The 22,361-nt window shown below is 49.6% G+C and overlaps 2 protein-coding genes across 4 annotated transcripts in view; both read left to right on the forward strand.

The window, feature by feature from the left end:
• The first annotated feature begins 189 nt into the window (after positions 1-189).
• Positions 190-17,061, forward strand: LOC148403266 (macrophage mannose receptor 1-like). Of its 2 annotated transcripts, XM_088386994.1 has the most exons (56): positions 190-487; positions 2,276-2,514; positions 2,591-2,703; positions 2,887-3,008; positions 3,079-3,141; positions 3,218-3,373; positions 3,458-3,537; positions 3,973-4,090; positions 4,172-4,222; positions 4,721-4,941; positions 5,018-5,130; positions 5,302-5,423; positions 5,494-5,556; positions 5,637-5,792; positions 5,877-5,968; positions 6,450-6,564; positions 6,644-6,697; positions 6,778-6,945; positions 7,165-7,278; positions 7,355-7,456; positions 7,644-7,852; positions 7,926-8,038; positions 8,183-8,304; positions 8,377-8,439; positions 8,526-8,681; positions 8,787-8,875; positions 9,121-9,241; positions 9,367-9,402; positions 9,484-9,651; positions 9,824-9,943; positions 10,012-10,122; positions 10,195-10,230; positions 10,678-10,898; positions 10,971-11,083; positions 11,278-11,393; positions 11,466-11,528; positions 11,615-11,770; positions 11,887-11,975; positions 12,371-12,491; positions 12,626-12,661; positions 12,743-12,910; positions 13,019-13,138; positions 13,207-13,317; positions 13,390-13,425; positions 13,492-13,677; positions 13,897-14,043; positions 14,201-14,335; positions 14,404-14,564; positions 14,639-14,762; positions 14,848-14,902; positions 14,973-15,039; positions 15,109-15,242; positions 15,313-15,356; positions 15,433-15,606; positions 15,684-15,838; positions 15,910-17,061. In XM_088386994.1, exons 1-56 carry the CDS (start codon positions 409-411, stop codon positions 16,015-16,017), a joined length of 6,525 nt encoding a protein of 2,174 aa, XP_088243120.1. In that variant the 5' UTR covers positions 190-408; the 3' UTR covers positions 16,018-17,061. The 2 variants fall into 2 exon arrangements, with proteins under 2 accessions (XP_088243120.1, XP_088243130.1); XM_088387004.1 differs by lacking the exons at positions 3,218-3,373; positions 3,458-3,537; positions 3,973-4,090; ... (3 more) ...; positions 5,302-5,423; positions 5,494-5,556 and having other exon boundaries at positions 194-487.
• Positions 17,062-17,475: 414 nt separating this feature from the next.
• The window catches only part of LOC148403267 (urea transporter 1), a 7,267-nt gene continuing 2,381 nt past the window's right edge, over positions 17,476-22,361 (forward strand). Inside the window, exons 1-3 of one of the 2 annotated variants that reach the window (XM_088394078.1) lie at positions 17,477-17,663; positions 20,577-20,711; positions 22,306-22,361. The exon at positions 22,306-22,361 is cut by the window's right edge and continues 134 nt beyond it. In XM_088394078.1, coding sequence (XP_088250204.1) covers positions 17,639-17,663; positions 20,577-20,711; positions 22,306-22,361 — 216 coding nt within the window. In that variant the 5' untranslated portion in view covers positions 17,477-17,638. Of the gene's footprint in view, positions 17,664-20,576; positions 20,712-22,305 lie in introns of both variants that reach the window. The other variant, XM_088394088.1, reaches the window with a different exon arrangement.

The following is a 22,361-nucleotide window of genomic DNA, read 5'->3' on the forward strand; positions in this document are numbered from 1 at the left end:
TCAAGAGCTGATTTGTTTCCACTTTGACCGATGTCGAGTAAAAAAAAATAAAAATACTTTGACACGTGATTTGGCTTGACTTTAAAACGTAGCTTGAAGTGACCCCAAAGCTTGTCCCCCTTTTTCGCTTGCGGTGTCCAAAGTCTGGACAAAGGTGGCCAAATTGACATCGCGTTGCATCGCTCAAAGACGTGCTCGCGTACAGAGCGTCTCCGCGGGAACGCGCTCTTCCGAAGGTGCGTTACTCGCGAAGGTGGGGGCCGAGCAGCAGCCGCAGCAGCAGCAGCAGCAGCCGCAGAGGCCGCAGCCGAGCGATTGAGCGCCTGTCCAGCGGGCGGCTGTCCTTGTTTCGAGCGGAACGAGTGCGTGCACCACACCGAGATTTCTGCGTTCAATAGCGCCGAGGCCATGATGAGCCCGCCGGCCGCGCGCCTGGCGCTGGTTCTCCTGTCTTGCGTTGTATGGATGTTGTACAGCTGCGCAGACGGTGAGTACATCGACCAAAATGGATAACTTTGGAAGAACGTGTGCGCTTCGGATGGCAGTGCGGATCCGCCGCCGGGTTCCAAATTGGACCGACTTAGGAAGCTGGGTGAATGGGTCTCAACTATGGGGCGTTTTGGCATTTGAGGACTTTTTGTACTAAATGGACCGTTCTGCGCAAAAGAGTTTGGTTTGATTTTCAACCCAAATTCGGTCCACTTTTTGACCCAAATGGAGTTCTTTTCAAATGGATGTAACAGCGCTTGCTCTTGTGCACGTAAGCTTTGCGTTCTGAGCGCAAAGAGTCTTTTTTACCTGATTTTTATGCTTCTTTAACAAGCTGACATTGATTGCGAGACACAATGGCAAATTCCAACCCCACCCCAACCCCCCCCTCCCTCGCCCAAATGCGCACGGCAACTCGAGATAAAGAAGTTTGCGAGGAAACGAATCTTAGAAGGATTCCTTAACTGAAGTGACAGAGCAGAAGAAAATGATTGCAATTGTTAAATATGAACATGCGAGAACCCCAATATCACAGGGAGGATGTTATACAGCAAGTCCTCAACATAGACACTTATCAAATATGTTTGGGGAGTAAAAGAGCCCCAGTGAGGACAAAATTGCGTGTCACTTTGTTGGAAAGGCAAACTCCGTTTTTCTCCTCACATACTGTCTTGGAAATAGGCAAAGGTTGTACTTCAGAGTAATGACGACGTCCGTCCGGTCTGCAACAAAAGTCGTTTATTCCATGTGGCGCTAAGCATAAGTGATCAAATAATCATTTGAATAGAGATGGAGTGTATCCAGAGCCCTACCTGCCTTCTTTTTACCACCGAACAATGTTTTATATCGAGTAGGACATGCAACAGACGCAACTATATCATTTGATCCACTTTGATGTTAACGTGGCACTTGTTTGTCCATCCCTCCAAACAAAATCAACCAAAACGTCTGTCTGCGTTTATAGCGACGTGCACACGCGTAAGTTCGCAAGACAACAGCACCACTATTGGCTTGAATATTTGCAACCACACATTGCGTTTTTCTTATATAAAAAAAAAAGGGGGGGGGGGGGCACATACGTTGCACTGGAGCGTGTGTGGGCGGTGGGGCAAAGGAAACGATAGTCACGAAGATTTGTTACAAGAGACGTGAAATTCCAACACGTCTTCCTTTTTGTCAAAGTAGCTTTTGGTAATTGATGAAAAGAAAACAGTTGCAAGTGGAATTTGTAGACTTCCAGCGCCATCCTGCGGGCAGGAGTCGAGTTAAAAAAAAAAAAAAAAACTTGTTCTCTCCCCGAGTGGCGGCAGAATGACACAAGCGGACTGTATTTCTTCCCCTTTTCGACATGCGCAACAGTCCTTGAAATCATTCAGCTTCTTGAAAGTGTTATCTCGTGACAAAAATGTGCCTTGTTGAATATATTATTTTAGTTTGTAACTTTTGGCAATGGATGAGAATAAATTAAAAAAAAAAAAAAGTCGAACTCTTTTGACGTGGGCCGCGCTTGAGGAGAAAAACAAGCTTGCCTGGCCAAGTGGTAGCACGAGGACTGAATTTCCTCCGTTTTTAGACATGTGTAACGCTCCCTGAAATTATTCTGCATCTTGAAACCGTTTATCTCATGGAAAAAAAACGCCACGTTCACGCTCTCAGGCTAATTGGCCTTTAACGCCCAAGTCAGTCATGCAGGTGGCGCAATTTGGCAAAAAGTCAATTCGGCCGACTTCATTCTTGCTGAAGTTCTGCTTTTCACCAAACCAAGGCAACTTTGCTGTTTCATTAGGATTAACCGATCTATCAGGAGCAACCAATTCTGGACCAACATGTGACACAGCCCACGGATGGATTTCTCACCTCTCAAAGTGCTACAAGAAGATGGAGGCAACCAACGGTTGGCAGGGGGCTCGTTACGACTGCACCTTAGAGGGCGGCGACCTTGTCTCCTTCGCCGACGAGACCGTGGAAGACTTTGTGAAGGGGCAAATGGGCGACAAGCCATTCTGGATCGGACTCTCCACACTGGTAAGACCAAAGTGCTAGCTAGCGGCTGTTGGCTAGCTACAGGTAGTTGACTGGCAACCGGAATTGCTTTCGCCAGAACTGCGACGACGAGTGGTGTTGGTTTTATGAAGCGGGAGAAAAGGAGCTGATTTGGTCCAACACCAGTATGACGCCGAAGTACACCAACTGGGACACGCGTCAAAACGGAAGGTAAGAAGGTCACCTCTTTGCGTTCCGTGTCCGGCAAGATGCACAGGAACATTTTGGAACCCTTTCCAAAAATGTGTGCGCAGGTTCAAAAACAGCTTTTGTTTTCTTTCGATCCGAAAAGAGGAGAATCAACTCCAAATTGGCCTGTCGTGTGTCTCATTTTCCCCCACTTTTCCCCGACAGCGCCGACGTTAAGTCCTGCGCCTACGTCAACCAAGGTGTGCAGTCCCGCAGTCAGCCTGGCAAGTGGAGACATGGATCGTGTCAGTCCTCACTGGCGTACATGTGCGAGCGGCGGCTCACCGGTAAGTCTGAACCCCCGTTGTAATGTTGACGCTGAAAGAAGAAAAGCGCAACTCCGTCATCTTTCTGCAGCCTGCTCGAATGGACGTACCTGTTCCCGCAAAGAATCTGCTTCCATTTCCGATCAACTGGAGAGTAAGTGTCAGCGGCGCTTCTTATCACACCGCACCCTCTTTTGGTGGTTTTCTAACAAGGTTCTTTTGGGTTTCAGCTTCCTTCTGCGACTCTGGCGAGTTCCTGTACAAGGACTCTTGTTACCATTTTGAGGGGCCCCGGTCAAACTGGCAAGCGGCTGAGGATTTCTGCAAGAAGAAGGGAGGTCACCTGGCCAGCGTCCACTCACCGGTTGACGGAGAATTTTTGGCTGGTGAGCGAGCGCCAAGGCAAAATGAGCAGGCCAGCAATCCACCCGCAATGTTTCACAACAAGTCTTTGTTCTGCTCTCCTCAAGCTCACATGCGAGATTGGTATAATATGGTGGGACTCAAGAAGACCAACGGCAAATATGAGTGGACCGACAGATCAACCACAGTAAGTGACAAGTGCGCAACAGATCGGGGTCCAAAAAAGAGGGCAAAGGTTAAAAAGTGTCATTTGAGCAGAACAAAGGTGTGCTGAATTAGGAGGACAAATCTGACAAGAATGCTCTCCCTGTCAAATGGTTTGATTTGAATGTGTTACAAGACAAATGGTTTTTTTCATTTGATGAGGATTCAAATGATCATTGAGATGGAAAAAACAATGAAGTGATCAGTAGAATCCAAGTGCACCTTTCATTTTCCAGGGAAACATTTGTCAGTCTGAATATGGCAACAAGTCTGATTGTGAGAAAGCGGTTGTGAAAATGAATCGGAGAGATTTCAATCAATACAGTGACTTTGAAGGAATTTGCTGGAAAGCCATGTGAGCAGCTGTAACACCTAACACGCTCAAGTCACGCCCACCCGCTGTGTCCTCCCTCCGCAGAATGACGTCCCGTGGCTGGGAGGACACAACAAATTAGACGGCTGCGCCCAATTGTATCGGACTGGTGAAGTTGGCATGTGGCCTTGCGACGAGGTTCTCCCACCCATCTGTCAAAAAGGTGAGAAAGTCGCGAGCTCTCATTTGCCCTTTGTCTTCTGGTTGCTCTCTCATATTTGATCCTCTCACGTCGTCCTTACAGGCAAGGCCAGAGATTCCTTCGAGTTTCGTGTGGCGCCGACATCAGAATCAGGTGGGAGTCCCACACAGGGTCGCAGCCCTCTCTCTCCTCTCGCCCGCCCGCCCGCCCGCCCGCCCCTCCCTCCCCTGCTCCGAGTAGGCAAGGGGGGAGGACAGCAGAGGCCGGACGAACGCATGTCAGACAGAAGTGGACTGAATTCCCTCCGTCCTTTGACATGTCCTTGGAATTATTCAGCATGTTGAAAAGGGTTGATGACGATCGTGAGAAGAAAGGAAAAAAGGGCCTAGTTGATTTTTTGTGGATAGATGATTTCAGAATCAGAATTGGCTTTATTGACCAACTTTGTGCACGGCCAACAGGGAATTGGACTCCGGTTGATCTCAGCCTCTGCGCAACGCTTACGTTCCAGTTGATTGAGCTCATATTGTATTATTGTCAGTCGTGCAGGTGACGCAATTTGGCAGCCACTTCCTTCTTGTCTCTTTGCTCAATTTGTGTTTTTCAGCCAAACGCTGACAAATGACCAAGGCGACTTTGCTCTTTCATCAGCACCAATCATTCCTGAGGCGACATGTAACGCAAAAGTCGGATGGACTCTTCGCGGCTCCCACTGCTACAAGAAGATGGAGACCGCCAACGGTTGGCTGGGGGCTCGTCACGACTGCCTCTGGGAGGGCGGCGACCTTGTTTCCATCACCTCCACGGACGAGGAAGACTTTGTGAAGCGGCAGATGGGCGACGAGCCCTTCTGGATCGGGCTCTCCAATCTGGTAAGACCAAAGTGCTAGCTAGCGGCTGTTGGCTAGCTACCGGTAGTTGGCTGAGAACCGGAATTGGTTTCGGCAGGACTGCAAAGAGGACTGGTGTCAGTTTTTGGACACGGGAGAAAAGGAGCTGACTTGGTCCAACACCGGTATGACGCCGGACTACACCAACTGGGACCCGCGTCAAAAGGGAAGGTAAGAAGGTCACCTCTTTGCGTTCTGTGTCCGGCAAGATGCACGGGAACATTTTGGACGCCTTTCCAAAAATGTGTGAGCACCTTTTGTTTTCTTTCGATCCGAAAAGAGGAGAATCGACTCCAAATTGCCTTGTCGTGTGTCTCATTTTCCCCCACTTTTCCCCGACAGCTCCAACGTTGAGTCCTGCGCCTACGTCAACCAAGATGTGGACCTCTACAATCAGCCTGGCAAGTGGAGACATGGCTCGTGCGGATCCTCACTGGCATACATGTGCAAGTGGTCGCCCGATGGTGAGTCTGTCTCTTCTTGGGATGTTGACGCTGAAAGGAGGAAAATTGCAATCACGTCGTCCTCCTGCAGACTGCCCGGACGGATGGCCGTGTTCCTACAAAGACTTGGGTTACCGTTACGATCGAGTTGAGAGTGAGCGGCAGCGACGTTTCTTCTTTCTGCACCCGCAGCGTCTCCTTGTGCTTTTCTAACGAGGTTCTCTTGGTTTTCAGCTTCCTTCTGCGACTCTGGCGAGTTCCTGTACAAGGACTCGTGTTACCGTTTTGAGGGGACACGTAGAACCTGGCAAGAGGCTGAGGTTTTCTGCAAGAAGAAGGGAGGTCACCTGGCCAGCGTCCACTCACTGGTTGTCGGACAATTCTTGTTTGGTGAGCGAGCGCCAAGGCAAAATGAGCAGGCCAGCAATGGACCGGCAATGTTTCACAACAAGTCTTTGTTCCGCTCTCCTCAAGCTCACGTGCGACGAGATGGACAAGGATGGTTGGCTTGGCTGGGACTCAAGAAGAACGATGTCTACTTTGAGTGGAGCGACACATCATCTCCAGTAAGTGACCTACCTTACCTGTGTGCAACAGATCGAGGTCCAAAAAGTTGTCAATGGGCCAGAATGAAGCCGTCATGTTAAAAAGTGGGATTTTAGCGGAACAAAGTTGTTTTGAGTTAGGAGGACAAATCGGACAAGCGTGCTCGTTCGCTCGCTCTGCCTGTCAAATGGTTTGGTTTGATTTGAATTGGACTTGCCTTGAGCGGTGTTGCAAGACAAACGTGTTTTTTCATTCGATGAGGATTCAATGAGGATCACCACCATGGTGATCGATCGAATGAAAGTGCACCCACCGCTCGTCTTGCAGGGCAACATTTTTTTCATTGAAACCTTTCAATCTGAATTCTGATTGTGAGAAAGAGGTGATGAAACTGAATTGGAGAGATTCGAATCAGTGAAGTGACTTTGAAGGGATTTGCTGGGAGGCCATGGGAACAACTGCAACAACTAACCCGCTCGAGTCTGTGTCCTCCCCCCGCAGGATGATGTCCCGTGGTATAATTCATACAGATCATCTAAGTGCTCCAAATTGGTATTTGATGGTAAAGCTCACCTGACCCAATGCGATAGCCTTCGTCCATCCATCTGTCAAAAAGGTCGGCAAGTCACAACCTCTCATTTGCCCTTTGTCTTCTTGGCGCTCTCTCATGTTTGATCCCTCTCACATCCTCGCAGGCAAGGCCAGAGACATCCTTCCGCTTCTTCGCCCAGTGCCGACATCAGCATCGGGTGGGTGGGCGTCCCACCCTGCAGCCCACATGCAAAATGCCATTTGCCCTCAAGTGACCTGACCCGAGTCTCGCTTGCAGGCAAGAGCGCAAAGTGCGGCTGGTGGCAGGAGAACCCCGCCAACGACTTCTGCTACCTGATCAACTCCAAGGCCACCAAGACCTGGAAGGAGGCGCGAGACAAGTGCGCCCGCCTCAGCGGCAACCTGCTCGGCGTGGCCGACTCGCAGGAACATGCCTTCGTCCAAGGTAGGCTGTCCACAATCTAATGTGCTTGATGAAAGAATCCATGCGGGAGAAAGTGGAAGCGAGGGAGCACCAAACTTTGCCCAGTTTCTTTCAATCCAAAGAAAAGCTTGTGGCCGGCCCCCAGCGACAAGAACACGAGCCAGACGTCATCCGCACTTCATTACGGTTAAGCACATGCACCTGTGAGATGTTTCAACCGTGTTGACCTTTGACCCAAAGGTCTTCTGCCAAACAACGCTTCTTTGTGGTTGGACACCAACGACACCACGGTCGAAGATGGCAGCGAGCGGTCGGCCCGATCCTCACCCGATTCCGTCCAGTTGGCCGCCGCAGGTGGGTGGCTCTAAAACCTGGCCGGAAAACGTCCGTTTCCGTGGAGGAGCGCTGAGCGTCTGCCGTCTCCTTCCAGGTGACCCCTCCGGCCCACGCTGCAACTCCTTACTCGGCGGCGAGGGCGGCCCGGAGGTCGACGATTGCGAGAAGAAGCGCGGCTACGTCTGCAAGAGACGAGGTAAGACAAGGCGCTCGGTCCAGTCTCCCCGACGCGTGTCAGTAGACCAAAGTGATTTTTGTCTGATGTCAGTGTTGATGCAGGCGTGGTCCTTTTGTTTGTCGCATATCTTAACGTCGCTGAAGAATGCAAAGAACGTGGCGCTGTGACGTCAGAATAGTCTCAAAATGTGTCCGTCTGTCCTCAGTCGTTCACTCATGTGAAACAAACAAAGGGTGGCAACGCCTCGGCTCCCACTGCTACAAGAAGATGGAGCCCACCAACGGTTGGCTGGGGGCTCGTCACGACTGCCTCTGGGAGGGCGGCGACCTGGTCTCCATCACCTCGCCCTACGAGGAAAGCTTTGTGAAGGAGCAAATGGGTGACAAGCCCTTCTGGATCGGACTCTCCAATCTGGTGAGACGCAAGCGCCAGCAAGCAAGCGTCTGTTGGCTCGCTCACTGACGACTCACGGGTTTGAACTCTCCAGAACTGCAACAAGACCTGGTGTCGGTTTTTTCAAGCGGGAGAAAAGAGGCTGACTTGGTCCAAAACCGCTGTGACGCTGAACTACGTCAACTGGCACTCAGGTCAAGGCGGAAGGTGAGGAGCTCATGTCACCTTCTTGCGTCCATGAGGGACACACGGCGGGATTATGGAACCCATTTGCAAAATTTGAGCGAGCACACGTGTCAAGGAAAAGTCTCCAAATTGGCACGTTTTCACGTGTGTGTCTTCTCCCGACAGTGCCAACGTTGAGTCCTGCGCCTACGTCAACCAAGGTGTGCACCTCTCCAGGCAGCCTGGCAAGTGGAGACATGGATCGTGCGGCTCCTCCTTGCCGTACATGTGCAAGCGGTCGCCCGACGGTGAGTCTGAACCCCCGTTGTCATGTCGACGCTGAAAGGAGGAAAAAATGCAATCACGTCGTCCTCCCGCAGACTGCCCGGAGGGACGGCTGTGTTCCTACAAGGACTACGGATTGGGCTACCATCGAGTGGAGAGTGAGCGGCAGCCACGCTTCTCCTTTCTTTTCGCACCTGCAGCGCCCCCTTGTGGTTTTGTAATCCATGTTTCTTGCCGGCTTCAGCTTCCTTCTGCGACCCTGGCGACTTCCTGTACAAGGGCTCTTGCTATCACTTTGGGAAGATGGAGCGCACTTGGGAGGACGCCAAGAAGTTCTGCCGAGAAGGGAAAGGTCACCTGGCCAGCGTCCACTCACTGGAAGAAGGCCAATTCTTGGCTGGTGAGCTTCAAGACAAACCGCCGATGCCGGCAATCGTCTCACAACAACATCTGTCAAGTTTGGATGCTGGTCTTGTGCTCAGTGGCGTTTTCTGATTTCCTCAAGGTCACATGCCCTACAAAGGAGGATTGCAATCCTGGGTGGGACTCAAGAAACACGACCACATTTTTGAGTGGAGCGACGCAACACCTGCAGTAAGCCAAACGTTCGGAGCCGTCTGCAACAGTTGTCTCCGGCCCGGAATGAAGGCGTCACGTCGGGTGACGAAAGACAAAGTTGAACTGAATTAGAAGAAAAAAAAGTTGGGAAAGTTTGAGTGTGAAACTCAAATTGTGCTTTAACTGGCAGACAGTTGTAAATGGACAACAATGCGGCTCAGAAATGAGACAAATGGATACATCTAGTGTGAGAAAATATCGATCTGGCGTGTCGTCCGCAGGGCAACGTCGAGTGGGTCCCAGGCAGGCCGGTCGGACGGGGTGACTGCGCTGCCTTGTCGCTGACTGGACAACTTGAGGACTGGCCCTGCACCGATATTCAGCCATTCATCTGTAAAAAAGGTCAGCAAGTGATGATGACCACGTGCTCTCTCCTCATCATAATCCTACCTTTGATATATGATGCACTTTACATTTGAAGGCAAATCGAAGAGTGCTAACGTGTCCTCTCTTTTCCTTCCTTGCAGCCGAGGTCCAAGACTTTCTTCTTCCTCCGCCGCCAGGTGGGCGTCCCACTCGGCAGTCGACGTGCGGTGGTCTCTCGTCGCCCGTTTGCCCTCAAGTGACTCCGCTCTGGCTTGCAGGCCGGGGTGCAAAGTGCGGCTGGTGGCGGGACCGACCCTCCTCCGACTTCTGCTACCTGATCCAACACTGGCCAACCAAGGCCTGGAAGGAGGCGCGAGACGACTGCCTTCGCCACGGAGGCGACCTGCTCAGCATCGCCGACTCACAAGAACACACCTTCATACAAGGTAGTCTGTCTGTCTGTCTGTCTGTCTGTCTGTCTGTCTGTCTGTCTGTCTGTCTGTCTGTCTGTCTGTCTGTCTGTCTGTCTGTCTGTCTGGTCGTTATCAGGGCTGTTGAATTCCTCCAACGTGGAATGTTTCAAACTCTCGTTCCACATCTGACCATTCACCTCCAAAGGTATCTACACTTCTCTGCCAAGCGCTCCCTCTCTGTGGTTGGGCATCAACAACAACATCACGAAATACGGCAGCGGGTGGACTGACGGATCCCCGCTGGGTTACGTCATCATGGACGGAGGTGGCTCCAAAACCCAATCGATGTTTGTCTGCGAGGAATGGAACTGAGCATCTGTCGTTTCCTTCCAGATGACCCCGGTGAGTCCTCCGGTGCGTCCTGTCTTTCCCTGCTCACAAGCAACAACCGCTGGAAGTTTGACAATTGCCGGAAGAAGAGAGGCTACATCTGCAAGAAAAGAGGTAAGATGCGGCGGCGACGCTCGCCCGATCCTCACAACGTGCTGACTCGCTTCTTTGGCTTTTGTCTTGCAGGAAACATTCCAAAACTGCCGCAGCAGCCTCATGACGGTACGTCTCCTTGAACGGTGACTTCCAACGACAGGAGACAAAAATGACATGACGATACTTGTCTTCTTTTTTTATTTTCCTAGCGCAAAGAATTCAGGTTGTAAGCGAATGAAGGTTGTGCAAGATCAGCTGCTCGCCGTTCAATAGTGCCTATACCATGAGTGACTAGCCCATGAGCTAAAAAATCATTTGCGGCAGCCCGAGTTGGTTCTTTGAGATCGTTCAGCATCTTGAAACTGGCCCTGTTTATCTCTTGTGACTGCTAATAGCCTTCAATGCCCGTGTCCTTCTGAAGACTTGTCAGTTGTGGATTGCCAGTCAAGCAGGCGAGGCAATTTGGGATCAAACTGAATTGGGTCGAGCGACTGCATTACCTGTTTGCTGAATTTCTGCTTTTCACCAAACGTTAAAAAATGACCAAGGCAGCTAACTTTGTTGTTTTATCAGCATTGATCGATCCCAAGGCATCATGTGACGCCAAAAACGGATGGAATCCTCACGGCTCCAACTGCTACAAGAAGATGGAGACCACCAACGGTTGGCTGGGGGCTCGCTACGACTGCTTGTGGGAGGGCGGCGACCTGGTCTCCATCGTCTCGCCCTACGAGGAAAGCTTTGTGATGGAGCAAATGGGCGACGAGCCCTTTTGGATCGGGCTCTCCAATCTGGTGAGACGCGAGCGCAGGCTGCTGTTGGCTCGCTGCCGGTAGGTGACTGACAACCGGGATTGGTTTGGGCAGGACTGCACCAAGAACTGGTGTCAGTTTTTTGAAGAGGGAGAAAAGAAGCTGACTTGGTCCGACACCGGTGTGACCCCGGCCTACGCCAACAGGGACTCGCGTCAAGACGGAAGGTAAGAAGGTCACCGCTTTGCGGCCTTTCATTGTCAGCCAGGGCACATGGCGAGATGATGGAACCCATTTACGAAATTTGAGAGAGCACATGTATTGACGTAAAATTGTCTTTTGCCGAGAAAGATGGGAAAAGCCTCCGAGTTGGACCGTTTTTCAGATGTGTGTCTCATTTTCCCCCACTTTTCCCCGACAGCTCCAACGTTGCTTCCTGCGCCTACGTCAACCAAGGTGTGTACAGTCAGCCTGGCAAGTGGAGACATGGCTCGTGCGGATCCTCACTGGCGTACATGTGCAAGCGGTCGCCCGACGGTAAGTCTGAACCGCCGTTGTAATGTTGACGCTGAAAGGAGGACAAAATGCAATCATGTCGTCCTCCCGCAGACTGCCCGGAGGGACGGCTGTGTTCCTACAAGGACTACGGATTGGGCTACCATCGAGTGGAGAGTGAGTGGCAGCCACGCTTCTCCTTTCTTTTCACACCCGCAGCGCCCCCTTGCCGTTTTGTAATCCGTGTTTCTCGGCGGCTTCAGCTTCCTTCTGCGACCCTGGCGACTTCCTGTACAAGGGCTCTTGCTATCACTTTGGGAGGATGGAGCGCACTTGGAAGGATGCCGACAAGTTCTGCCGAGAATCCAAAGGTCACCTGGCCAGCGTCCTCTCATGGGACGAGGGCAAATTCTTGGCTGGTGAGCGCCACGGTCAAACTGCCGACGCCAGCTGTCGCCCCCCCCCCCCCTCCCCCAGCGTTTGCCAACGTCTGACACCTTTGAATGCTCTTCTCGCTTTCTGTGATTTCCTCAAGCTCACGCGCCATATGTAGGAGGATTGCAATCTTGGGTGGGACTCAAGAAGAACGAGGGCAACTTTGAGTGGAGCGACGCAACTCCTGCGGTAAGCCAAACGTTTAGAGCGAGCGGCCTACAAAAGTAGTCAAAAGTTCGAATGCTCGTCATGTTACCAGAAGAGAGAAACGTTGAAGGTGTTGATCAGATGGGCTATTAACAAGGACAAAGTTGTGAAATTATGAGAATAAAATTAAATGACGTGTATTAATCATGTATGATTAAAATGCAGATTTTCACAAGTCAAAGTCGCTCGAGAATATGAAATTGAGTCTGAAACTCAAGTTGTGATTTAAGTGGAGGGAAATTGTCCAATGAATTCAAGTCACACTGTGGGAAAGTGTGGATGAGTGGGAGGAGAGAGGACTCATCATTTTGGAGCAAATGCGGTGGTGGCGAGCGAGACCAAACGCGCCAAAGTCACGTCCGGCGTGTCGTCCGCAGGGCAAGATCGAGTGGGTCCCAGACAGGCCGGCCGGACGTGGAGACTGCGCTGCCTTGTCGCAGACTGGAAAACTTGAGGACTGGCCCTGCACCAATCTTCAGCCATTCATCTGTAAAGAAGGTCAGCAAATGATGACCACTCACTTTGCACTTAAATACATACATGAAGAACAAATTTCATTTGAAAAGCACTTTACATTTCAAGGCAAAGCTACATCAAAGTGCTAACGTGTCCTCTCTTTTCCTTCCTTGCAGCCGAGGTCCAAGACTTTCTTCTTCCTCCGCCGGCAGGTGGGCGTCCCACTCGCCAGTCGACGTGCGGTGGTCTCTCATCGCCCGTTCGCCCTCAAGTGACTCGACTCTCACTTGCAGTCCCGAGTGCAAAGTGCGGCTGGTGGCGGGACCGACCCTCCTCCGACTTCTGCTACCTGATCCAACGCAGGCACGCCAAGGCCTGGACGGAGGCGCGAGACGACTGCCTCCGCCACGGAGGAGACCTGCTCAGCATCACCGACTCACAAGAACAGGCATTCATACGAAGTAGGCTGTCTGTCTGTCTGTCTGTCTGGACGCAATCAGGGCTGTTGAATTCCCCCAACGTGCAGTGTTTCAATATCTGGTTCCACATTTGACCATTTACCTCCAAAGGTATCTACACTTCTCTGCCAAGCATTCCCTCTCTGTGGTTGGGCGTCAACAACAACATCACGAAAGACGGCAGCGGATGGACTGACGGATCCCCGTTGGGTTACGTCGTCATGGACGGAGGTGGCTCGAAAACTCAATCGATGTTTGTCTGCGAGGAATGCAGCTGAGCATCTGTCGTCTCCTTCCAGATGACCCCAGTGACCCCTCCGGTGCATCCTGTCTTTCCTTGCTCACAAGCAACGGCCGCTGGAAGTTTGACGATTGCCGGAAGAAGGGAGGCTACATGTGCAAGAAAAGAGGTAAGACGCGGCGGCGACGCTCGACCGATTCTCACAACGTGCCGACTCGCGTCGTTTGCTTTTGTCTTGCAGGAGACACGCCAAAAGCGCCGCAGCAGCCTCATGACGGTAAGTCTCCTTGAACGTTGGCTTCAAACGACACGAGACAAAAATGACACGACGATGCTTTGGCAGGCTTTAAGGAGATCCTTGTCTGCAACAAGCATTCTGCTGACCTCGTGTGCGAGGCTGAGGGTCCGAAGCAAAGCCGCATCAGCATCCAGTCCGCCTTTTACGGTCGGCGGAGTGACGACGTTTGCCAGGAGGACGCAGACTCATACGACGACTACTCGTTCGACGACGACGACTCATCGGAAGACGGTAAGAGCTGAGAATCCACCGTTTGCCAATGAAGGCATTTATTTGTCCGCCTACCTCAGAAGGCCCATTCAGCGTATTTCACTTGGTTTTCTCCTGAAAGTCCCCAAACAACTTTGGCCTGCTACGGAACGTCGTGAAATTGAAGCAATGCTTACCGACCGTTCAGATGCTCGTTCGGTTCGTCGATGCTCATACTCACCGACGCGTTGTGACTTGCAGAGACCACCTGCTCAGTGGAAGGCATCGTCCCTCGCTACAGGAAAATGTGCAACAGCCAGCAAAGATGCCACATTGAGCTTTTGGAGGACACGTCCTGCCCTGCCCCCTCCAAATATCTGCAGATGGTCTATAGCTGCGAACAGAAAGGTGGGATTCACGCCTCGCGATCTTCCGCTCTGCACTGAATCTAGGACTCCTCAAATTCCCACGAAAACCAATGCAAGGAGTCCCACGAGGGGCTCCGTGGCCGGATTTTTATTCGAAGCATCCGTTCCGAATTGTAATGACTTTTGGCTGTCCTCAGTGTGTCTCGACAGTCTGGGCGTCGCCGACGGCAGCGTCGCCGACTCTTCCTTCAAGGCCTCCTCCTCGATGGAAGACGCCGCCCCGGAAAAAGCCCGCCTCAACGGGGAGTCCTGCTGGAAGCCGTCCAAAAATCGTGCGTGGAAAATTGACCGCTTGGCACTTGGGTCTCCTCCTGAGCGTTCTTTTGTCCCCCTCCTCCAGCCCTCGGCAGCTGGATCCTGGTGAACCTCGGCTACACGAGGAAGGTGACTGCGATCGTGACCCAGGGCTGTAATAGCACCGATGCTCGCTCCTGGGACATCCCACTTGAGATGAGACTGAGCGTCGATAGGAAGAAGTGGACCAAACACCCGGACGGGAAGGTGAGCCAATGGAGTGGACCGTGAGCTCATCCTCCCATCTTGTCACAACAAACAAGGAAACATTCGATTTCTAGTTCGTCGGCGGTGGGACTCATCTGCTTGAGACGCCCGCGTTCGCTCAGTACGTCCGCATCCTGCCGCTGGAGAATCGTCCAGAATTTGGCCTCCGCTTCGACATCTTGGGATGCCCACATGAGGGTGAGCAACGCAATCCGCGGCCGCTTTGGTTGCCCAAAACAACGACCCCAAAACATGCCACGAACTCTGGCCTTTTGTCCGACAGATGAGACGACCTGCTCCAGAAAGTTCAACAGCGTCCGCTTCACCGATTCGATGACGTGAGTCACGCCTGACACGATGGTTCATGACCGCCTGTTGTCAATTTCACAATATGTGTGTCTTCTGCAGGTTCTACTGTCCGCCCAGGTGCGGCAAAGAGGAGCACTTTGTCGCTGGAACATGGGTCTACTCGGAGGTAGGTGATTGGCTGAGCCCACCCACCGGTCGACGTCTCGTCTGTGACTGCAACTTTGTGTAAATGCAGGAGTCGCACATCTGCGCGGCCGCCATTCACGCCGGCGTCATCCGGAACGACATCGGAGGAGATTGTATTGTGATGAGAGCTCCCAAACCACAAGTCTACACGGGCTCCACCGGGAACGGGATCACCTCCAAACAGTGAGTGGCCGACCTTCACGGAAAAGTCCCATGAAGAGCCACCGGCTAATGATCGCTTTCCTATTTGCAGTTTGAACGACCCACTGGGTGTGTCTCACACCTTTGCGGACGGGGGTGAGTTCCAAAACCAGTTGTTTACCTCACGCCAACTGTCATGACGACTACAACTCACACGGGGTCTCGCCTGCAGAGCCCAGATGCGCGGCACCTGACTGGGAGGAGTTTGCCGGTTTCTGCTACAAAACATTTGAGGGCAAAAAGAACTGGGCTGATGCGCAACAGGTGTGTCGTGGTTTCGGTGCCGAACTGGTGTCCATCCGCAGCGAGATGGAGCAGGCCTCAGTGAAAAATGTCTCCCACCTTGGTGCGCATCCCGACCGTTGATTAACAGTCCCCGTCGACATCTGAGAACCGGATGAGAGCTCTGTTCCCTCCCATCAGAAACCAGCGACATGTGGACCGGACTGAACGACCTGGCGCTTCCCGGCACGTTGGTGTGGTCGGACCGCCGCGAGGTGACCTTCACCCACTGGGCCGCGGGAGAACCCATCCAGCGCGTCGGCCTCGACCAACACTGCGTGGCTGTGTTACGGCAGGTGCGTCCTCCAATGAGCATTGGGAAGAAGAAGTGCTTTGCGCTCCACTGAAATGGATTGTTTTCTTTCAGACTGGAAGATGGAAGCGAATGTCCTGCGCCCGAGTCAACAGCTTCATGTGCAAAATGCCCACAGCGCATTTTCCAATTGCCGCACCGGAGCCACAGGTGGCGCCGTAGAGTCCGCCTGGCTGTGTCGGTTCCCAACGGCCCAAGAGCCCATGGAGAAAATTGACAATGCAAGCAAGTCATCATCGAAGACAAAGATTGAATGCCCTTCCTACTCTGCTCCAAAGAAATAGTATCACCATTGTAACAAAACCAAAAAAAACCACAAAAACATAAAAAGACAAAAAATATCACTAGCTTAGGCCCTCAACATATCTGAAGGCCTGGAGAGAGAACTTATCTTATCCCAAGTGTTTTTAGCATTTAGCTTAGCTGTTATCAGCCAACGAGATGTCGCGTCCAGATGCAATGTGAACGAGCGTGCTATGTTCACTTACACTCGACTCGACTTGGATTGTCCTTTGCTCTTTTTTTGACTTCACTTTGACTGCCTTTTTGTAAAATGACTGACTCAAAGAGCAAAACACGAGGTACAGAAATTCCAGTGCTTTCAAAGAGCCCAATCGTAAGCGCGGGAGAGACGAGAATAGTCTCGAGGCTGGAATGAAAGTCCAAAGTCGGTTCTTGCTATCGTTCATGGTTTTGTTTTTATTCGTGTCGTGTTGTCTTGTCCTCGTCGCCTTTAAAAAGCGAGCCGGGACTTGACAGCTCCTTGTTAAAAAAAAAAAAAAAAGCTTCTATAGAGTGTATGATTACAAAGAATGAATTTTGAATCACTAGAGAGCTATGTTACTGCCAATGATGTGTGCGACTGTAGAAATGTCACTGGAAGGGTAATCCAGTATTTTCCATCATTTTCTGTGGTCTGTTACAGCATCTACAAGTCACTGTCAATTTATATTCAGTTATCGCATTTTTGATTACTGATTGCAGTTTTCGACTCGATCGCTGCTGTGAGAAAAATGTTGGTTTTCACTGTCGTTATTTCTACGCTACGTTACCGCATCTGCAATGCACTGTATCTCATGTAGATTTATATCCACTTCGTACATTTTTGATGACTGATCGCAGTGTTTTAATCAATCACTGCTGTCAGAAAAATTTGGGTTTTCACTGTCGTTGCAAAAATTTCAAAATAAAGGCAATTGATTACGATTCAGGGTCTTTTTTCGTACACTTTTCCACTCATTCAAACCGTGGCAACTCAACTCTTCAGTTCATCCCTACCACCATTTTATTTTATTTTTTTTGGTGCTAAATTTAAAAACAAAAGGCACATTTTTTTCAATGAACTCTCAATGGATTTGGTTGAATGAAATATTTTGAACACTGAAGTGGGAGAAACAGCAATGTGTTCATATTCTGTTAGTTTAGACAAACTTTTTCATCTTCATATGTGTGTAAATTGCCTTATTATTTTATATAAACATGACTGCTTCGTCAAAAGCGCGAACACAACACACACACACACACACACACACGCACACACAGGGCAGTGACTTTCCAATACACGTAGATACCAAACGGTCAGGTGACGCTGTGCCGCCTTTTCCGGGCAGTATTAAAGCTTCTGACCACGAGACGGCGCTGTTGCCTCATCTGCTGCCATGCCTCGTGTCCTGGCCGCACATTAAACAACCAGAGATCCTGCCAATAAAGAAGCAACCGTTACCCCACATCTTTGTTTTCCTCGCTCAACAAAGGACATCTCAAACAACACGCAACGACACTCATGCACCCCTGGATGGGACTGTTTGGTAAGTCTGAACAAACAGGTATTTGAGACTCTTGACATCAGAGGCTGGTTGACAAAACAAATACTCAACAAGCACCTATTTATGCAAGTAATCACTTGGAAACACTCTTATTCCTGTGGCCTCCTGGAAAAAGAAAAAAATCCTAAAATTGGTTCCTTCTGGCCCTGATAAAAACACACACACAGTATTGATTTATAGTTTATTTGAGACATCAAGGGCTGGTTGCAGAGTTGCCGCCCTGGATTTGTAAAAAAAACGGACACTCGACCAAATGCGGCGGAGGGCTTCGTCATCAACCGATGATCATTCTGCCGTTTAAATCGCCTTATATAGCTCTTTTCAAAATATTCAACATTGGCCCAAATCAGGACGATTATTATTTTGGTCTACATAGTTGGGAGAGGGGCAAGATGGCGTCCGGGGCACGCAAAAACTTCAAAGCTCCGCGCGTCGTGTCCCAAATTGACAAACGTTAAAACGTAACCTCAGCTCAAGAATTGCTCACACAACTCAAGCGTCACTTCCAAAACAGGCAAGAAAAGCTAATGCTGAGTCTCAATGAGACAGATTTTCCATTGTTGACGACGGCTAACGCTAACACAGCTAACAATTTAGCCTTCCACAACTACGCAATGGCTACACCGACTGCTTCTAACAACAGTACTCCAGCGCCATTGGACATGAGCAAAGCTAGCGGCAGACGTGCAATGAGTTCCTCCAGCTCAAAGAGTTGCGACGGGTGGGAAACTTTCCCTAGGAAATTTGGGCAAATTGTTTGCCTAAAACAATTTGTTTGATATAAAAGAAACCAGTGAAGTGATTAAAAAAGGAAAAACAAAATTAACTTAGTACAATTAATACTTTGGTTCAGTTTTCCAGTGACTTACTGCTTCATAACCTCTTAAATGAGACAATCACTGGAACAAAAAGCAATTTACTTGGTTTAAAGCAAATGTCGACGTTTTATCTCGGTTAGATTTTTGGCTAATAACCACAATGAATAATCAAATAACAAAAAGTGACATTTTTCCCGCCCCACTCACTGACCACTGAAATACTTTACATTTCTTTGTATGGCTCACTGACGTTCAAGCTCGGTGGGCACGAAGCGGTCAGTTATTGTTTACAACCAAAAAAGATGTTGTGTTCAGCCTTCTATGCCAGTGACAAACTGTATGGGGGGAAAAAAATCTATAGAAGTTCCAACACACACACGCAAATTTATTCTTGTATCGTGTTTTTAATAAGGAAATTAGCGCTCCATATTGAACACATCAAAACAATGAAACAGAACTTGCACACTTTACTAAATATGAGGCGAAGCGCACTTGCGTTAAGCTCGCGCATTACGTGCGAACATGACACAAAACAAGACAACATTGGATAACATCCATCCATTTTCTGTACCACTTTATCCCCACGGGGGTCGCGGGCGTGCTGGAGCCTATCCCAGCAGTCATCGGGCAGCAGGCGGGGGACACCCTGAACTGGTTGCCAGCCAATCGCAGGGCACACAGAGACGAACAACCATTCGCACTCACACCTAGGGGCAATTTGGAGTGCTCAATCGGCCTACCAAGCATGTTTTTGGGAGGAAACCGGAGTGCCCGGAGAAAACCCACGCGGACACGGGGAGAACATGCAAACTCCACACAGGGAGGGCCGGAGGTGGAATCAAACCCGCACCCTCCTAACTGTGAGGCGGACGTGCTAGCCAGCGTGCCACCGAGCCGCCACATTGGATAACATTCACAGCAAAAAGGCTCTGTTTTTTTTTTGTTGTTTTTTTTTTTACTTGAGCGCCACCTTTCTTCACCCGTATTGATTCATAGCTGTATCCCAGATATTGTTCCTGTCAAAAATTCCCTTTATATTCTCAGAGTATCACAGTTGTTAGGGTTCCTTGAGACCTTGCAGGACAAATGCATAATTTGCTCACTGTCATTCCATCAATCATCAATCTGAGTGTGTCTGTATATTTTAATCCATCTGGAAAAAAAAAAAAAAATCAATTATGACTCGGTCCCATCTGTTCCTTTGATTAAAACGAAATGATCAAACAAGCTTTAGGCTTTCTTGTTGGAAGTAACCTCTTGTGGAAGCGCATTCCACCATGTTTGTCTTTTTTTTATTGCCTTTCAAGCCTTAGTGTGGTTCGATTGGTCAGCCCAGCTCAATGGCGGCCCTCTGTCTCCAGCATAATTTATTAGTCAGCTGAGGAAGTTTCTTTTTGAAAGGCCTTTTTATTTTCTGGCTGCAGTGTCCGCCATGTGATTGGGCCGAGGAGGAATTTTGTGAACTTTGTAAATTTGTGTGTTGAAAAGAGTAAATATGCCTGGCAAATTTTTTTCTTTTCTTTCAATGTGCGCTCAAGTAAACAACATGATGTATTCCGGATGTTTGCTCGTTTAGAAGTCCAAAGTCGTTGGCTAATATTAACATTCTGCCACTCTCGGCGACTTAAACGATTCTAATGTCGCTGGGGATCGCCAAAAACCTTCCCTAACATAAAACAAGTGGTAGTTTGAGTTGTTCAACGTCTCCTTGTCGCCAGGCGAAGCGGAAGCAAAAGGCGTACAGCTTTTGAATAAACATTTCATGCTAATAGCGTTGGAAATGATCCGAAAAGACAAACATTGGTGCTGATACGCTAACAAAAAAGTGGATGAGTAGCCTAGATAAGCAATAAGTGACGAGGTGATTGTGACATGCATCTTCCTTCTCGGGCGGCTTGAACTTTGTTCCTGTCTGGCTCATCCAAAGCGGAGTCAACGCGTTACCCGGTCTACCGGTTTATAAGTCATCAGCTGGGCAGCAATGGGAGGAGAGGGGATGGAAAGATGTAGGCGGGCACTCGGAGGCTGAACCGCTTGCAGATTGAACGCAGATGAGAAGACTTCAACTTTTCAACAGCCATGTGGACGGACGCTAAAGCGGACGCGCGGGACGCCGGCGAGAAACGAGCCAGTGACATCGGCCGCGTCCGTGTCGTCAACCGTCTCATGGCGCTGACTGGGGACATGTTGGACTTGGATAAGCACATACAAGGTAGGGAAACTTGCCAAAAAGTGGTACGAAGTTGCCAAGTGCAAATCTTGGATGATGTGGCTTTAATGAGTATGAAGTGGAAAACAAAAGTGCAAAGCTTTGAATGACCAAGAAAATAATCATCATTTGAGGAAAAGATATTTCCAAGCAGTAACCATATCCTGGATGCTGGTATACATTGAAGTAAATATTAGCTGGCCCCTTTACATTTGTGTGTTGTTGACTCACTGGTTAGTTCCTAGTTGAACCTGTTGGCTCAGTGCTGGCATTAGAATCCGAGGTGGGTGACTCCGGTCGTCGAGGGCCGCTATGTTTTATAAGTCTACCTCCTCCAACAGATTGTTGTCCAACTTCTGCAGATCATTTAATCAGCGATCAGGTGTTGTTGGAGGAAGGAGATGCACGGGGGCATTTTATACTGGATCTTTTATAATATAAAGCCCTCGAGGACCGGACACACAGCTATGAAATTTTGCATCGACACTTACATTTGAACAATTCTGGGAGAACTGGAATGTTTTTCCCGATTCTAAATGATTCTCGGTCATCAAAGCCCAACCCTCGTTTAACCACATCAAGAAAACTGAAATGATGAAAAAAAAAAAAAAAAAGTTATCTGTTAGTAGTTTACCACTGGGACACTTTTTTAGCAATCATCTTCCTGCGTGTAATGTCAGCTGGGTGGCCGACGGGTATTTAAAAAAATTGCTGGATTTTTCCAAACAGCCGGTCTATTGTCAGTCAAACCGCCCGACAGCGGTCGTTGATGAACTTTCACAGCCCCCAATGTCAACGAATATTCCCGGGAAGAATTTTATTCCCGGTACGTCTTAAAGGAAAATGTGTTTTTGGGAGTTTGCAAACATATTTTTTAAGGTTGTGTTAAACTTATAATCATATTAATATCTAGTATTGAAGTGCTCGTGTGGATTGGTGGGGGCCGAGGAATGTGCAGGCAAACTGCATGAACTTGTTTTCTTGGAAGTGTTGTGTATAGGCCCAGACAGGGAGTACCGGACGAGATAATCTCAAGGTCGGTGAGAAACGAGAACAACAGCACATCTATGGGACTGGGCATCGAGGGGAAAACCCAACCGCCTGACCTCAGCGACACCTGGACGGGGAGGAGATGGCCATCCACCAATCATCTCACAATATTTTGCATGCTTTAATATTCATATTGTGTTTCTTTAAAACTGGGCAACCCGGAAGAATGTGTCGTCTTTTGGTGGTCACAAAAACGCACGAGTTTTAGTGTGAGGGACCCGGGACCCAGGCCTGTATTAGTGCGCTTTGTCAGGAATAAATAATTGGTAAATTTGGTCTAATTGATCTACTGGTCTTCTCTTTGACAGAACGAACTCGCAAAATTGTTAGGTGCGCCAGTGTGTGGATTAGGACATAGCAATTTATGTGTTAAGTGTTGATCGCAATTTGGAGTCAGATCAATAACTAGAATCCGTAACCTAACAGTCTCTATTGGGAAACAAATATCTGTATCTACCACTTTTGATGTCACCAGCCGAAACGAATTGACAAAGATCCCAAGAAAATCCAGCAAGTCTCGAGTCCATTGTGTTGTAATGTTTCCCAGACAAGTGGTTTGTGCTGCAGCTGGCCGTGTGGGCCCTGCGAGGGGTGACCCGGGTG

The sequence above is a fragment of the Syngnathus floridae genome, chromosome 1, assembly GCF_059516105.1.
Source record: "Syngnathus floridae isolate MCC-2025c chromosome 1, RoL_Sflo_1.0, whole genome shotgun sequence".
Lineage (NCBI taxonomy): Eukaryota > Metazoa > Chordata > Actinopteri > Syngnathiformes > Syngnathidae > Syngnathus > Syngnathus floridae.

Coding starts and splice junctions, on each gene's coding strand:
- LOC148403266 (XM_088386994.1), top strand. CDS start 409: ATGATGAGCCCGCCGGCCGCGCGCCTGGCGCTGGTTCTCCTGTCTTGC. Junction 7,457..7,643: donor CTACGTCTGCAAGAGACGAG/GTAAGACAAGGC, acceptor GTCTGTCCTCAG/TCGTTCACTCATGTGAAACA. Junction 12,662..12,742: donor TCTTCTTCCTCCGCCGGCAG/GTGGGCGTCCCA, acceptor TCTCACTTGCAG/TCCCGAGTGCAAAGTGCGGC.